At 42.1% G+C, this 18320-nt stretch overlaps 2 protein-coding genes across 8 annotated transcripts in view; one reads left to right on the top strand and one right to left on the bottom strand.

The window, feature by feature from the left end:
- Positions 1-18320, top strand: part of pfdn1 (prefoldin subunit 1) — a 374815-nt gene that overhangs the window by 1298 nt on the left and 355197 nt on the right. The gene's annotated exons all lie outside the window — the stretch shown is intronic.
- Positions 1-18320, bottom strand: part of ankhd1 (ankyrin repeat and KH domain containing 1) — a 145481-nt gene that overhangs the window by 54378 nt on the left and 72783 nt on the right. For all 7 annotated transcript variants that reach the window (XM_055643106.1, XM_055643107.1, XM_055643109.1 and 4 more), the window contains 6 exons: positions 8391-8547; positions 6296-6443; positions 4652-4799; positions 4313-4546; positions 3619-3713; positions 1900-2137 (listed from right to left, as the gene is read on the bottom strand). In XM_055643106.1, coding sequence (XP_055499081.1) covers positions 1900-2137; positions 3619-3713; positions 4313-4546; positions 4652-4799; positions 6296-6443; positions 8391-8547 — 1020 coding nt within the window. The remainder of the gene's footprint in view (positions 1-1899; positions 2138-3618; positions 3714-4312; positions 4547-4651; positions 4800-6295; positions 6444-8390; positions 8548-18320) is intronic.

Raw genomic sequence — 18320 nt, 5'->3', positions numbered from 1 at the left:
TGATTAGGCAAGGGGAAAGTTCATAGATAAAACATTAGCTGCAATGTTGAACTTTGAAGACAATTTATACTGCAGTTATCACATGCTTGTTACTCTTTGCAGAGGAGGGAGTACTGAGGCAGAAATTATAATAAATCTGTTTGTACTGCCTTTGTACACGTTAATTTCATTTTGGGGTGTGGCCACAGGGGGAGATGGCAGCCCTACCGGCAGTCTGTTGTCTTTTCATTCTTTTTGCTTTTTTTTTTTTTTTTTTTTTAGTTTTGTTCTAATTGTTTTATTTTCTTTGGTGTGTTTTTATTGGGGGAGGGGTGGAAACTTTTTTCATGTTCTTACCTTCCCGGAGGTGTGACCAATTTTCGGATCACATTCTCCGGGTGCTGCGGCCTACAATCGCTGGAGCTGGAAGCCTCCTCAGACTGTCGTGAGCCCCACCCCAGGGCGCGGATTTAACATCGGAGCGGGTCGCTTGCCTGGGATCGCCCCCACCGTGACCACCGCAGACTTTAACATCAAGGGCTCGCAGTCTCGGGTGAGGCAAAGTCGGGTGCTCCAACGCCGCGGAGGGCTCGACCAGCCCCGACGTGAGATACGATCGCCCGGCGCGGGGGAGCTGACATCCCCCCGATGCGGGAGTGGAGCGCCTCGACGCGGAGGGCCTGAACGCCGGCTATGGGAGTCAAGATCGTCCCGTCAACGGGGGCTCGTGGCCCACGACCGAGGAAGAGCTGGGGGAAGGACTTGAACTTTATTTTGCCTTCCACCAGTGTGAGGAGTGTGTAGGAGTCACAATGGTGGATGTTCAATATTAAAATGTGTTTTGATTGTTCCGTTTCCAAGATGGCTGCCGGAAGGGAGAGTGAACGCTGGCGCGATTAGCTGCCGCTGCTCTCTCTCTGAATTGGGTATTGTTGATGTCCTTACTATTTATTTTTTATATTTTGTTGTTATTTTTTTTTTTTGCTTTGTTTCATTCCGCTTACATGTTTTGTAATCTGGTTACTAAATTTTGTAAGGTGTCCTTGAGAGTCCTTGAAAGGCGCCCATGAGCATAATGTATTATTATTATTATTATTAATTTACTATTAAATAGATTTGGCAGATTGTAGCCCACTTTTGCAATTATTTAATCTATCACTTTTTTCAAAGTCAGATGATGGCAAAGTGTACAATATAAATTAATATTTATCCCGGAATTATCAAATTACAAGGCACTCCAAAGGAAGTGCTACAGCAACTCAACAGACCAAGCAACATCAGTGCAGGAAAAAGGACAGACAACCTTTCAATTTAGGATGCTTCTTCAGATTGAGGGACACACTATTATCGCAAAACACTTAAGAGTGAAAACTGGAAATGGTAAAAAAAAAAAATAACTGGTACAGGTTACAAAAGAAAGCCATGTGGTCATTCACGGAAATAACTAATAAACCTCAGCTTAGGACGGTATTGTTAAACTCAGGTATGACAATATATAGGCAGGCATGGAACTGTAAATTGCAGAGCACTAAAACAGTTACAGCATAAGAGTTATCACTTCTCGACCATCCCCCTCCCACCCCCGATCTCTCACATTAGATATGAACTAGTAATGGAGCAACTTGTGAAAAGTTCTACCACAGCCAGGTAAAGCAAATAATTTATTCTTGAAACCTAATCTAATAAAAATGTGATTTGAAATATTTGAAATAAAGGAACATCAGATGGTCAAGCAAGTATTGTTAGGATTAACAATAAAGAATGAAAAGCACACAATGGGCAATTATGGTTCATTTCTGGGTTTTTTTCTTAAATTAATGAAATGGTAAATTTGCATGAAAGTTAAATCCATGTAGAATATTTAGTCAATTGTTTTGTTGTACAACAATGCCATTTTTGTAAGTGTAAGACATTTCGTACCCTGAGCAAGCAGCAAAGCTACCATTTCCTCATGGCCTTCTCGTGATGCTTCCATTAATGGTGTATATCCTTCATCGTTTACTTCTTCAAGGTTGGCTCCTCTTTCGATGAGCAAAGCTGCTAGCTCCACATGACCACCACAAGCAGCAAGCGTCAGTGGCGACTCAAAAGAATCAGCTGGCATATTTACTTGGGCACCACTGTCCAAAAGGAGCCGAGCAACTTCAACATGGCCATCCTGCTTGGTAAAGTTAACTGTCAGTCTATTCATACATTAAACATCCAGCACATACGATTGTAATGCAAACCAGTTTTGAACATCAACAATACAAATTCAGTCAAAATGGAAAATGCTGGAAATGTTCAGCAAATAATGTTGCATCAGGAGAGAAAGCATTAACAGTTCAGATTATTGCTTTGGCAAAATATGTCAATTAGAAAAGAGAATTACATCCAGTCCCTCAAACCGGCCAGTGTTCCAGATATGCTTTGTATACCTATGCCTCATAACAGAAGCATAACCGCTTTACTGGTCATCCACAGGTCATGACAGGGTTCCATTCCTGTGAGCTGTTCGTAACATAGAAAATAGGTGCAGGCGTAGGCCATTCAGCCCTTTGAGCCAGCACAACCATTCAATATGATTTTGGCTGATCATCCAAAATCAATACCGTTCCTGCTTTCTCCCCATATCCCTTGATTCTGTTAGCCCCAATAGCTATATCTACTGAAACCCGAACAGTTCGCAAGAAATGCGGCCACGAACCATGCTCCCACCCGGCAGAAGTGCCTTCACCACTGCAGCAGACTGCAAATCCATATCACCAGTCTCCCATATGTGCATAGCTGGGCATGCATTAGTTGGGGAGGATCTGTACTTTTGTTTTCATAACATTGTTTGATGCCCAATTACTTAATATACCTACATACAAGCCTTTTGCAAATCATGTACTAGTATATTCAGATTCATCCACAAAGCTCTGTTGAATCTTTCACCATTTTCCAAATGCCCTGGCACCAATCAATGCGGTACAGCACTTGTAACATCCAGACAACCCATTTATGCCTACTGTTTCATGTAAGACACCCAATCTATCCATGGCAAATACATTACCTCTTCCATCAAGAGTCTTTAAATTCTGCAATAATCATTGAAGCACAATCATATCAAATACTTCTGAAGATCTTGGTGTATCCAACCGTTCCCCTTTACCCACAGCATATTCCTCTTCAAATAATTTGATTTTTTCACCATTGACACTAGCTGAATTCTTTCAGCATTTTCTGTTACTTCAGATTTCAAGCAGTCAGCAATTTACTTTGTACAAAGGTTATTAAAAAAAAGATAAAAACATGCACTCACATGAAAAGACTGTTCATTTTGTGAAATTCAAATAACATGGAAATTGATGCTAAATATTTCCGAAAATGTAATCATAAATAAGCACAAAACAAATTGCTATAGAAAGTTAATCTTGAATATTGCTAAATTCCTCATTCCAGTGTTTTGATTTTTTTTCTAAGACAAATTGCATTAGTTTCCCTCAGATCGTATTACTCTGCATTTTGCAATTAACTAGACCAAATAGAGTTTTAATTTGTTCAGTGAAATTAACATAACTTAAGGCTGTAAATAAAGTGCAATATATTGAAACCCAACAAAACCGATGTAACATTATTTAAAGGGATGGAGAAAAGGTGCAGCATGAAAACACTTACCATACATGCCTCCATTAAAGCTGTATGCATCTCATCAGTTTTGTGTTCCTGATCAGCACCAGCATCAAGAAGAAACCTCACCATTTCCAAATGACCTGTACAATACACAAGGGGTAGTTACAATTTAAAAAACTGTAACACTAAATCTAAATTATTTTTGAACTGTTGAAAATTATGTTCAATTCAGTTTCAGACTGAATAAAGTCATTAGTATTTTATCATAATGATACTGTAACCAGAGACCACCATCAATATTTCACAATAAGCCCTATATATGAGGCTTCTATTTCTCTTACTTGTTCATACTTAAGTTTTATTATCGAGAATGAAGTGATACTGGAGTGGGGCACTCACCAAGTTCTAACGATAGCATTTCAAATATGGCACAAAGATTGTCACGATATAATAACACAATACTTCAATTTGGGTCCATATATTAGAAATATAATTGCAGCTTTTTTTTTTTTTAAACATTAAGATTATTTTACACAAATGCCAAATGTCCTGAATATACACTGACTATTTTATCACATTACAATTACTTGCTAGCAGGTCTTGTCTTATTCCATTCATTTTATTATACCAGCAGCTGATTCAAGTTTCTACTTGGATATGAAGACCTGAACTGTATTTATTGATTTTCCAGTTGCAAAATGCATGTTTCCATCACACCATTAAAGAATAGTTATCATACCTTTGTAACATGCCAGCGTAAGTGCACTCTCTTTAAACTCATTTGAATGAGTATTTATTCCAGCGCCATATTCTAAAAGTACCCGAGCAACTTCAACATGGCCAGCACTTGCTGCTTCCATCAGAGGCGTATGACCATTTTCATTGTGATCTTCAATATTGGCTCCCGCTTTCAGAAGTACTTTTACAACATCAACAAACCCTCCTGCACAGGCATATGTGAGTGCTGTGTTTCCTGAAGATTTTTTTCAAAAAGCAAGGCAAATGTAAACTATCGTAAATAAGAAAACTTTACAAAAAAACAAACAAATTTCGATAGTCAAATATAATTTTTACTTACCTGTTGAAGATTGAGCATTTACATCAGCATCATGGGCCAAAAGCAATTTCACTATGTCAACATAGCCTCCACTGGCAGCTGCCATCAATGGGGTTATGTCTCCTTTGATGCCCCGATCTTCAACATTAGCATGCACAGCTAGCAGAACCTTAATTAAAGAAGTTGTTAAATTAATAGGATACAAAAGGATAGAAGGATAGATTGTAAAATTGCATGTTTCACTTTGCAACTAGAATCTAAGGAGCATCTATTAAAGCCCCCTTTATTGCCACTCTTAGTCTTCTGCCATCCAACCTGCTATCCATGCTAGTATCTGCTCTTTGATACTGTGGGCTCTCATATTCCTTAGCAGCCTCACCTTATCAAAGGTTTTCTGAAAATCTAAGTAAACAACATCTACTGACTCCTTTGTCTGTCCAGCTATTTACATCATAGAATTCCAACTCATTTGTCATGCAAGACCTCCCCTTTACAAAGCCACGCTGACTTTTGCCTGTTTTATCATGAACTTCCTTTATAATGGAATCTAAAATCTTACTAACCACCAAAGTCAGACTCTCGAAGTCACCCCCGACTGTCTTGAATTTCAGGCACGTTGCTGGTATCTTCCACTGTGTTTACATTGGCCAACAACCTACTAACCCGCACATCTTTGACATACGGTAGGGAATCATGAGTAATTAGGATAAGCCCACGTAGTTCAAGGAAGAATGTGCAAATTCCACACAGACAGCATCCAAGGTGCGCATTGAACCCTGGTCTCTGGCGCTATGAGGTAGCAGCTGCTCCAGCTTTTGCACTATGTTGGCCTGAACCTCCTGTTCAGGTCAACCATATTTCTTCCACCTACATATTTATCCCTACCTCCCACCTGAATTGCATTAGTGTTGGAGCAGTCATTGTCAGATTTTAGCTTGTGGCATTTATGGTAGTTATCCCGTGCTTAAACAGCATGAAAACATAGAAACATAGAAATTAGATGCAGGAGTAGGCCATTCGGCCCTTCATGCCTGCACCGCCATTCAATATGATCATGGCTGATCATCCAACTCAGTATCCCCGTACCTGCCTTCTCTCCATACCCTCTGATCCCCTTAGCCACAAGGGCCACATCTAACTCCCTCTTAAATATAGCCAATGAACTGGCCTCAACTACCCTCTGTGGCAGAGAGTTCCAGAGATTCACCACTCTCTGTGTGAAAAAAGTTCTTCTCATCTCGGTTTTAAAGGATTTCCCCCTTATCCTTAAGCTGTGACCCCTTGTCCTGGAGCAGATTTGTTCCATTTCTTCTTTGCATTCCACCACCTTCATGCCAATATTTCCTCTCCTTGATCTTTATTTAACCCCAAATTTAAACATCATCGATAGCAATCTTAATCTGAAATTTTAAGATCCAATTTCTCTAATGTTTGTTATCCAAGTCCGACCTCAGATGTCATCTGACAACAGTTACCATGATGTGAAAATAAAAATAACATGCAAAGCTAATTGCAATATGATTAGGATCCCAAATGTTATTTAACAACTCAACATCAGACATAAATAGGAAAAGGTAGAAATCCCAAAAAGGTGAACTGCAGTGTTAGAAAAAAATAGAGGATGTTAAAGTACATTTATTGTCACTCAGGCATACTAATACTTACTTGTGCAAGTTCATAGTACCCGGCTGAGCACGCCAAACACAGCAGACTCTCTCCCTCTTCTGTATGTTCATTGACACTTCGTCCTTCATCCAGCAGTTTTCGGACAGCATTTACATCCCCATCTGAGCATGCTTCTGCCAAGCTCCGGCTAACAACAAAAAATAATTAATTTTATAGAAACACATATACTCAATTTATTTTTGAACTCCATTGAAGGCAGAGCTAAAACAGCAAATCATATGATGCTAAAATGCATTCATACACAAGTTTTGATGTCAGTGTTTTTTCTGTATGTCTGAATCTGCACTAACTTGCTTTAAGTTGTTAATTAGAACGACAATTAAATTTACCATTCATCAGATTAAAAAGGATTGAATGCAAATATTTTCTATAACAAAGACAATAAAGCCAGAGAACAGGGATTAAATCACCAAGTGATGTTTATTTATGGCAGCTTGAACAATGTTCATGAACTGTGCTTCTATTGAGCAGTGGTCTTTGGCAGGTTGTTGCCTTGACTATACACAGCCTCACCATTTGCTCAGGCAAATCAATAATAACCTTAGAAAAACAAGGGTCAAAATCTGGATCAGGGAATTGCCACACAATGATTCTAAATGTATCCTACAAATTATAATTAAAAAAAGAAAAATGGTGAATGGTAATAACTTGATACAAGGTATTAATTTACTTCATGGAAAGTACTTCCTGATAACAAAAACATCTCAGCTGTCTTTGCTGCCTGGTTCATGCTTCATGGGAGTTCACTGTGAAGGCAGGCAGCCAAAGTCGTCAGGAATGGGGCAGCAGACATTACTGTGCAACTTTTTCTTATTATGTGGGGTATCAGCATCAGAACTGAACCTGTATTTTAGGAACTATTGGCGAATTCTATCCCTTAACTGTTACAACTTTTAGTTAAGAGTGAATCAACTATATTCTGCTTAATAATTTGCTCCAAAGATATAGAGATATCTCCATTAAAACAAAAAAGATCTTTACTCTCACATGCATGCCATGAGCAATTGGAAAAGTCTTATGTACACACACTTACGCAACATTCAAACTCCATTTTTTCTGCCTCTCCATTAAAGATATGGAATTATTTATCTTGTACATTGATATATTAAAAAGCTCATTTGCCCTTTAACAGCTAGGCACAGAGACCAATTTACATCCTGTCGTACACTATGTCCTTCCAATGTCTTTTACCTGTTTTTCATAATGAGCCTCTGCCATACTTCTGCCAATCCACTTGTCTCATGTACACAATAATAAAGGTTAATTAATTGAGATTTAATATGATTTCTATAACTGGCCGAAATATTAAATGTTGAAACTAAACTTTATTTGTAAGACATTGTTTTAAAAGATTAAGCTGGAATAAAGTTTTTTTATTTAAAAATAAACAGATCAATGGAATAACAAAGGTTGGAATGGCCAAGCAAATTTTAAAAACTAAGTTCATAATCTTCATTGATCTTTCAAAAAATTGGTTTACAATATGAAAAGCAAACCATGACATTAAACAATGACATATTAAAATGGGTATTATAATGGGAATATAGTTACTGCAAAATTCTGACATTACTTCAAAATAAAAATATCAAGATCAGTTGAGACTTTACAAATTAGTGTCTAAGTTGGCTTCCTACACAACCATATTGTTTTTGAGAGATCAATTCTTCTGGATATGTGGGTAGTACAAAAGCTCATATGCATATACATTTAATTACATATAAACTCATCTTTTGAAATGTACAGTTATCAAAATTAGACATAGTCTAAAATAATAAGCCATGCAATGCCTCCTTTACAAAATAGAACAGAAAACCACACATGGAGACTATACTGAAAAAGTTGCAGGTGTAAATATTCCTTCCTATGTCACAGAAAATTATGCAAACATGCAATAAAACAGGAACTAACGGGAGCAATCAGTCAATTCATGCCACAAGAAAAAAGGGCAGAAATCGAAACTCCCAGCGGTAAAATGAGTTTTATGATATTACCGCTCTTCACTTTAAATGCTATTTTGTTAAACAACGTTTCCTTCTACATTTACCAACACTACAAATAATTTAAAAACACGTACTTGTCTGCTTGTCCTGCATTTAGAGTATTCTCTGCTCTCATCCGGGTCAAGGCAGCAGCAGCTTCATCCAACGCACAGCTAACAGAAGAAGTCAGTCTTCGAAGTACTTCAGGATCTGCGAAGGCTTTACCATCAGCAGTGGATAATTTACCAATTCCTTTTGATTTCGTTCACAGTTAGTAGGAGTGTTGCAGGCGAAAAAACAAAGACAAACACAATAGCCATACATTAAATGCAGTTCATGCACACATAAGGTTAGTCTACAAAATAATCAAGACGTTCATAGCAAGTTTCAGACTAAACATGCAACTTAAAAAGCTACAAACACAAAATAACTACCTTTACAATTTTAAATAATTTATTGATGCTTTAAGAAATATTACCCTTTTGTGAAAAAGCTACATCAAATCATTATCTTGGATAAAAAATAACATTAAATGTTCCTCACTTCCCCATTCAATTGCAAATCATAGATATTATCAAAGTTAGAATTTATATATTTCTATCACAGGTAATGACCAACTGCCAATATAACTTAGGCCTCAACTATCAATTTCAAATACATGTACAATATATGTTTAACAAAAAAGTAAAATTGAAAATTTGTAACATGAAGTGTTTATATATACAACTTAAAATTAAAATTCAATGGCTTATTTACTATATGGTGTCCAGGGACTTAATTTAACAGAATAAGAGCAATGGTTACAAGGGGAAGGAATAAAACTTGCGGACAATGTCTACAGAGGTTCACCAGACTGATTAAGTTTCACCAGACTGATTCCTGGGATGTCAGGACTTTCATATGAAGAAAGACTGGATAGACTCGGCTTGTACTCGCTAGAATTTAGAAGATTGAGGGGGGATCATATAGAAACTTACAAAATTCTTAAGGGGTTGGACGGGCTAGATGCAGGAAGATTGTTCCCGATGTTGGGGAAGTCCAGGACAAGGGGTCACAGTCTAAGGATAAAGGGGAAATCCTTAGGACCGAGATGAGAAAAACATTTTTCACGCAGAGAGTGTTGAATCTCTGGAACTCTCTACCACAGAAGGTAGTTCAGGCCAGTTCATTGGCTATATTTAAGAGGGAGTTAGATGTGGCCCTTGTGGCTAAAGGGATCAGGGGGTATGGAGAGAAGGCAGGTACAGGATACTGAGTTGGATGATCAGCCATGATCATATTGAATGGAATGGCGGTGCAGGCTCGAAGGGCCGAATGGCCTACTCCTGCACCTATTTTCTATGTTTCTACACGTCATATAAGAGAAAAACTAATTCCACACCTCAGCCTCATTCCACAGCCCTGGAAATTACATATTTATGCAGATGCTTTTCAAACACAATTGGATAACCTCCACCATTATCTCAAGTGCATTCTGAAACATTACCCCTCGCTCCCTGTTAACAAACTCCCCCTGCCCCTTCAGCGTTTTTGAGCTTTCGAGAGGTTGAGCAGGCTAGGATTTTAATCCTTGGAGCAGGGAAATATGAGGGGTGTAGGGGAATCGAGAACCAGAGGACATAGGCAGGAAAATATTTAATAGGAACCAGAGGGGGGGGGGGGGTTACACACAAAGGGTGGAGGGTGTATGGAATGAGCTGCTGGAAGAGGTAGTTGAGGCAGGTACCATTGCCAGTTTTAAGAAGCATTTAGATAGATACATGGATAGGATTGGTTGCAAGGGATATGGGCCAAACGCAGGCAGGTGAGACTGGTGTAGATGGGGCTTGTTGGTCAATGTGGGCAAGTGGGGCCGAAGGTTCTATCTGTGCTGTCTGACTCTAAAGATTCCCCTATTCACCCCCCTTGCAAGATTTTCAAAATAAATCTCTATAATAACCATTTAGTATTGTTACTGCAAACCAGACTGATTCCTGGGATGTCAGGACTTTCATATGAAGAAAGACTGGATAGACTTGGTTTATACTCGCTAGAATTTAGGAGATTGAGAGGGGATCTTATAGAAACTTACAACATTCTTAAGGGGTTGGACAAGCTAGATGCAGGAAGATTGTTCCCGATGTTGGGGAAGTCCAGAACAAGGGGTCACAGTTTAAGGATAAGGGGGAAATCTTTTAGGACCGAGATGAGGAAAACATTTTTCACAGAGTGGTGAATCTCTGGAATTCTCTGCCACAGAAGGTAGTTGAGGCCAGTTCATTGGCTATATTTAAGAGAGTTAGATGTGGCCCTTGTGGCTAAAGGGATCAGGGGGTATGGAGAGAAGGCAGGTACAGGATACCGAGTTGGATGATCAGCCATGATCATATTGAATGGAATGGCGGTGCAGGCTCGAAGGGCCGAATGGCCTACTCCTGTACCTATTTTCTATGTTTCTACACAAGTCATATAAGAGAAAAACTAATTCCACACCTCAGCCTCATTCCACAGCCCTGGAAATTACATATTTATGCAGATGCTTTTCAAACACAATTGGATAACCTCCACCATTATCTCAAGTGCATTCTGGAACATTACCCCTTGCTCCCTGTTAACAAACTCTCCCTGCCCCTTCAATGTTTTTTTGTTGATCATCTTCATGCTACATCCCTGCATCTTGATCAAACAGGAGCTATTTTTCTCAAATCCTGTCTACTCGCTAAGACTTTAAATACATCTACCGAATGTCTTGTAGCCCCAGTGTCTTCAGCCTACAGGGCCTGTCCCACTTTCACGACCTAATTCACGGCATTTTTTACTCGTGGACATTTTTCATCATGCTAGAAAAACGCCCCGACCTACTTGATGCCACGAGTACCTACGACTAGCATCACGACCTACCTACGACCTTGTGACGGCCATGATGCGGGCATGAGTCAAGGGAAAACTCGGCAGAGGTCATGAATTAGGTCGTGAAAGTGGGACAGGCCCGTTACCATACTACTGTGACTTCAAGGTTAAGTCACTTTAGTTTAGCTCTTCTACTTTCCAAAGCCTAAAAGGCACAAATGCTGAAAATTGACACAATACTCCAGTTGTGGATGGACCAGCATTATACAAGAGTTTGAAACTCAGCTTTAAACAAACCTTTCATCATATCTTGACACCCATGAAATAAATCGTATACCTTTCTACAAATAAACTGATCAGCTGCTGTTTCAAACTAAGTTTTGCTCCTAAGAAAATGTAATTTTACTCAATCATTATGTTTCACGGAACTTCAATGTTCAGCTATTTTCTTAAACAAACTTCCACCATACAACCCATTAATACTAAAGAGAAAAAAAAGTTGCGTGTAATATAAAATCTGCAAAGAGGATGTGCAATCTTCCATTTCAGACACAATCTGTCAACACTGGGCACATTCAGAACAGGGATAATGAGAGATGTGGTCTGATGTCACTTTATTAACATAAGGAGATGTCACTAAGTGATTTTTAATTTATACGAATATTAATCTGTACTGTAAACTTTACTGCAAAATTCTGACATGACTTCAAAATGAAAATATCAAGATCAGTTGAGACTTTACAAATTGATTTATTACACCACCTCATGGAGAATATCTGAGTGGCATTAAATCTCCTGAAATAGGCTTGGGAAAGATCCCAGCGTAATCCAGATTAATTTCCAATATTTATACATGAACACAAAGGTAAAAGCTCCTTTTACCCCATCCCCCACCCTATCCACTCACACAGTCCCCAACTTGCAGGTGTGGCTAGAGAGGTAGTGGGGGCAGGAGCAGGGACACGGGAGGGAGGGACATTAGGGGGGGGGGGGGGGGGGGGGGACCTATTTGATGGCCAGGAGTACCTACGCAGAAGAGGGGGCATCAGGGGGACCTAAGAGGGGGCGCGGGGGGGGACGGCCATGATGGGGGCAGAGGGGGGGAGTCAAGGGGGAAGGAGGGAGCGGCAGAGGGCAGGGGGGGAGGGGGTCGGGAAAAAGGGGGGGGGGCCCGTTACCATACTAGCGGGTGACTTCAGGTCAAGGGACGGGGGGGGGCAGAGGAGGGAGCGGGGGGGGCAGAGGAGGGAGGGGGGGGGGGCACAGGAGGGAGCGGGGGGGGGAGGAGGGAGAAAATTGACACAAGGGGAGCAATCCAGCAGAGGAGGGAGGGCGGGGGGGGGGGGGCAGAGGAGGGAGCGGGGGGGGGGCAGGGGAGCAGAGAGGGGGGGGAGGGGGGGCAGAGGAGGAATCACATAGAGGAGGGGAGCAAGGGAATCACATCTTGAAACGGGGGGGGAAAGAGGAGGGAGCGGGGGGGGGGCTTTCTACAAATAAAGAGGATCAGCTGCTGTTTCAGCAGAGGAACTAGGGGGGGGCAGAGGAAGAGAAATGTAGGATTTTACTCAATACTGCGGGGGGGGGCAGAGAAGAGGCAGCGGGGGGGATGGAGCGGGGGGGGGCAGAGGAGGGAGGGAGGGGGCAGGGGAGGGAGCGGGGGGGGCAGAGGAGGGAGCGGGGGGGGGCGGGAGGGAGCGGGGGGGGGCAGAGGAGGGAGCGGGAGGGGGCAGGGAGGGAGCGGGAGTGGGCAGAGAGGGGAGGGGGTAGAGTTTGAGGGGTGGGAGGCATCACAGGGGAGGGCTGGTTACCAAACGCAATACTCCCTCACACCGGCTCCGCATCTGCCCAGGTCCAGTCGCCGGTCTTGGGATAGGCCTGAGGCAGCAACCTACCAGCCATGTCCCGACGCAGGGACCCGAGTGCGGGGGGGGGGGGGGGGGGGGGGGGGGGGGGGGGGGGGGGTGGTGGGGTGTGACGCAACTCGCAGCACGAGCAAGAACGGCAGGCACGCAGACCCATTGTGACATCATCAGCGTATGACAGCCGGTTTCCCCCTCCAAATTTTACAGATTTTTGAACATTTTCATTAATAACTCGTGTAATAAAGCATGAATATTTCAGGTAAGGCGATTTTGGACTCCAGGGGAAAAATCTCTACCGGAACATGTAAAAATGTTACCGTTAGCGCGTCGTTTTTTCGAGAAGATGTGATTATACACAAACAAATAAACACACACACACACATCCAAGATCAGACTTTTAATAGGTATATGATATGATTGTCGCAAGAACTAAACTGTTGAAGATACTTTTTCCCTTCTCTAGCTAATTCAAACCCATTTTCCCCAGACTTATAGGCCATTCTCACGGGGCGACTTGACGCAAGATGTAACCAGAGTGAAGTGGTCGTGGTCTAGCACGATATCACACGATATAATGGGGGGTAGATAAAGAGTTCCCACGGTACTCGGCATTTCTGTTATTTGTGCGAGTGACTTGTCCATCTCCCGAGCTTTCCCGTTAAATCTTGAATGAACATTGTGAACTGTGAAGTGTCACGTGGCACAAATGATGTCACTTATTTTTTCACACACTATAAATATCCTCCCTTGGTTGAATTGGCTCATTTGGAGACATGCCTGTACTAATGCCGTGACTTTACTGCAGGAAGATGCCACATTACTTAGACGATGTTAGTTGCGCCCAAGTTTAAATTTCCAACGTGTGTTTCAGAGTAAAGAGTCAGCGCAGAATCCTTGATAATCAAAAACTGTCTGAATCAGCAAGTTAGACACAAAATGCTGGAGTAACTCAGCGGGCGAAGCAGCATCTCTGGAGAAAAGGAATAGATTCCATTTTTGGTCGGGACCCTTCTTCGGGATGATTGTAGGGGGGGAACTGGAAGCAAGAAAAGACCGGGACAGATCAGGGCCAACAACAGATGACCTCAGCAGGGTATTTTGAAGAGGGGTCCCAACCCGAAATGTCGCCTAGCCCTTTCCTCCAGAGATGCTGCCTGACCCACTGAGTCACTCCAGCACTTTATGTCTATATTTGGTTCCCTGATAGGCCAATTGTTGGCTAGGGATAGTGTGATCCCAAGAGGGAACCATCGTTGCAAACCTTGGACTGGTTAACGACATTTACTGCATGGGGGAGGGGGGGGGCAGGAGGGGGTGGGCGGAGGAGAGAGAGAGAGAGAGAGAGAGTGCAAGTTCCCTAAAATTAAATAATTCAATGTTCATAGTGAACACAGACACAAAATGTTGGAGTAACTCAATGGGTCAGGCAATATATCTGGAGAAAATGAACAGGTGGCGTTTGTGTCTATCTTCGGTAAAAACCAGCATCCGCAGTTCCTTCCTGCACAATGGATCTGTGTCAGTCTCCGACTCCCATTAGCAGGCCATTCGGCCCACAGCCCGCCCAGCAATGACTAACCCATGTCACAGGGGGATGGTGTGAATGCGGAGTTAGACAGAGCTTGATTAATGTTACGGTTGGGGAATGGGCCATAATATGGCCAGGGAAACGCTGTTATTCGTGACGCCCCCTCCGCCCTTTCCCAGCTGTTCTCAATCGCACCCCTGGCCACACAAAAATTTATACTTTAAGAAGGAATACACGGAACATTTAAACTCAGAACGCTTCTAACAGAGTGAGCCATGTGAGCACTTTGATTATTCTCCCTGTATATGCATTTCACAAAATAGTCGGAATTTATTTTTTAAAAAGTCTTCATACCTTTTGCTAGGCCTAATTGGCCCTTAACTCTGCAAAAATAGTCTGATATTCGTAGGTGAAATATCACCAACAATAATTGATTCTATTATTAATTGACTAATAATTGACTATTAGCGGAAAGATGCAATTCTGATCTAATATTATCAATGCCTCTGTCTTTGGAAGCAACACCAGCAATTTATTAAATCTGACTACATGCGTCACAGCCCCAGAGACCGGGGTTCGATCCTGACCATGGGTGCAGTCTGTATGGAGTTTGTATGTTCTCCCTGTGACCGCGTGGGGTTTCTCCGAGTGCACCGGTTTCCTCTCACACTCCAGAGATTACAGGTTTGTAAGTTAATCGGCTTCGGTAACATTGTAAAATTGCGCGGACCGGTGGGCCGAAGGGCCTGTTTCCGCGCGTGCTATATCTCTAAAATCTGAAGTTAGGTAATGTCTAAAGGAACTGCAGATGCTGGTTAATACGCACAAAAGGACACAAAATGTTGGTGTAACTCAGCAGGTAAGTCAGATCTGGGAAGAAAAACATAAAAAGCTGGAGTAAGTCAGCGGGTCAGGCAGCATCTCTGGAGAAAAAGAATAGGTGGCAATTCGAATCGGAACCCTTCTTCAGACATCCTAATCGGAATTGAGTCTGAAGATGTGTCTCGGCCCGAAACATCACCTATTTTTCTCCAGAGATGCTGCTTGACTCGCTGAGTTACTCCAGCTTTTTGTGTCGGTCTTCGGTTTAAACTAGCATGTGCAGTTCACTCCTTACACGGGTCTCTGGAGAACATTGATTGGTAGCGTTCCCTGCTTCGGAAAGGCATCGATCGCTAGTCGGCGAGGACTCCGAGCTGTATCTCTCAAAGAAGTACATGATAACAAAATAACAGAATGCACAATGAACACAGTTTAACATCCATCACAGTGAGTTTACCAAGAACGTCCTCACTTTGATGGAAGGCAAAAGTCTTAAAGTCCTTGTCTCTTCCTTCCTTGTTCTCCCTCTGCTTTGAGGCGATCCAGGCTTTCGATGTTGGGGGCCCCCGCCAGGTGATGGTAAGTATCGCGGCCAAATCCAAGCTCAAGAACGGGCCGGTTCAAACTCCGCGGCCCGGGGCGGACGAAGCTGCCACCCTCCAGTGCAGTGGACGAAGCTGTTATTGCGGGAGCTCCGGAGAATCGGTCACCAACCCGGGACCTGCGAGCTCCTGATGTTGTCGTTCACTGGGTCCACGGCTGAAGCCTCCGAGGCCCCGAAGTCGGGCCGTCATCGCAGCGCCACCACAGCCCCGAAGTCGGCCAGCTTTGCGATAGTAAGTAAGTCCTGGCTCTGCCTCCGGAGCCTCGAGTTCAGTCCCTGTTGGAGGCCGCCAGCTTTTAGACCTCAGCACAGAGAGACGGGGATACAACAAAAAAAAGGTTGCATCCCCCCGAAGAGACTAAAAGCAAGTTTCTCCCACCCCCCACACATACACAACTAAAAATAAAATAAACATACATCTAACAAGACAAAAGAAAACAAAAAAAAGGAAAAGACAGACGGACTGCAGGCGAGCCGCAGCTGCTGGGCAGCGCCGCCACTTTCGGATATGAAATACTTTAAAAAAACTCAGTACAAAAGTTTGATTTAGAATATAATGCCTGAAAAGGTGATGAAGAGTGCAACAGTACATTTTCATCCCATCAAAGTTAGCTTCAGAAAGCAAAAATACATTTTGCTTCACTCACAAGATGTGGGGAATACTGCCAAGATCAGCATTTATAGATCAAACTTCGTAGATGACAGTGAGCCTTCCTTTTTGCCTTCTTCCTATGGTGGAGTTGGATGGGATGATGCAACATTGACATAGCATAAATTAATATCAATATATTAAAAATTCCCGATATGAAATTTGGAAGGGGCACTTGCAGGTATTGACATCGCCATGCACCTGCTGCCTCTGCTCTGATGGATGGCGAGTGAAGAAACTAAATGAGTTGTAGATACACATTTTGCAGATAACTCAAGGTGGATAGTGGAGAAAGTAAATGCTCAGGGAAGAGAATGGGGTTGCTTTGTCTAACATGATGGATGATGAACTTCAATAGTTTTGGAATCGCTTTCATCCAAACAAGTGCAGTAATATAACAGATGGCAGTAAAACTTTAATAATCTGCCATCTGACCATTTGGAAATCCCAAAGCTCCAGCTTCTGGCTCAATGGGAGACATATGTTGCTCTCCCATGAAACTCATTAAGGCCCTGGTTCCTGTGCTCCCTATCAACTGAACTGCTTTACTATAAAATTATGATACTGTATTATCTGTAAAAGTGAATTGAAAGTATATTATGGTATTAATAGGCATATTATCCAAGTCCAGAAAATCTGCAAGTCTGACATCCAAGTCCCAAGCATTCAGGTTAGAGTTTTACTCCTGATTTGTGCCTTGACAAGGTTTTATGGATACAGAAAGTCAGAGAAATATTAAGGCCTGCTCATTAATGTGTAATATAACACACATTATTGAAAGAGCAGAGATTTTTGACCATTTTCCAAAAAAAGTGTTTTACACTTCTCTAAACACCTCCAACATTTTGACAGTTAAATAGAAACTCAACCAAATCATTCTGATAAGACAGCACAATAGCTTAGAAAATACGTTAACTATTGATGAAGAGCATTTGCCATTGAACAGAATTCCCTTGCACTTTAACATCTATTTAAAGCATTGGAAGTAGTGAAATTGAAATAGCACAGCATCCTCTGCAGACTATCAGGTACTGAGAAGAGATCAACCAACCTTGCTTCTTTTTTTCCCGTTCAGGCTGCAGATTTGAAAAATGAACAATTCTAGTAAAATTTTAGGACACAAGGGCAGAATGGTGGTGCTGTGGTTGAGTTGCCAGCTTACAGCACCAGAGACCCGGGTTCGATCCTGACTATGGGTGATGTCTGTGCAGAGTTTGTTCGTTCTCCCCATGACAGCGTGGGTTTTCTCCGGGTGCTCCAATTCTTCCCACACTCCAAAGACGTACAGGTTAATTGGCTTTGGTAAAAATTGTAAATTGCCCCTGGTGTGCAAGATAGTGCTAGTGCAGGGGGCGTTCGCTGGGAACTCAGTGGGGCGAAGTTCCTGTCTCTCTAAAGTAAAGTCTAAAGTAATTAGGATTAATTATCTGTTGGGTAACTTTGCATCTACTGCAGAGGAGCTTCAAGCTACGTAATGAAGAGAGTTATATGTATGACTGCTGCAATTTCGTTCAGACTTCGGTCTGAATGACAATAAAAGGCTATCTATCTATCTAGAGAGCCTACCATTTCCAAAAAAGTTCACTTACCCTGAAACCAATCTAACTTCACTGTCAACTTCCCTGCAGATTACATCGATAACAGAACCACATGGACTTGGCACTGGGTGTTCTATGTTTAGAACACATACTTGTATCTCAGCCTCAATCGTGGTAGCACTAAACCATGCCA

This window comes from Leucoraja erinacea, chromosome 11 (genome assembly GCF_028641065.1).
Source record: "Leucoraja erinacea ecotype New England chromosome 11, Leri_hhj_1, whole genome shotgun sequence".
Taxonomy (NCBI): domain Eukaryota; kingdom Metazoa; phylum Chordata; class Chondrichthyes; order Rajiformes; family Rajidae; genus Leucoraja; species Leucoraja erinaceus.
The sequence above is the reverse complement of the archived record's forward strand: the minus strand, read 5'-3'. Positions and strand labels throughout refer to the sequence as shown.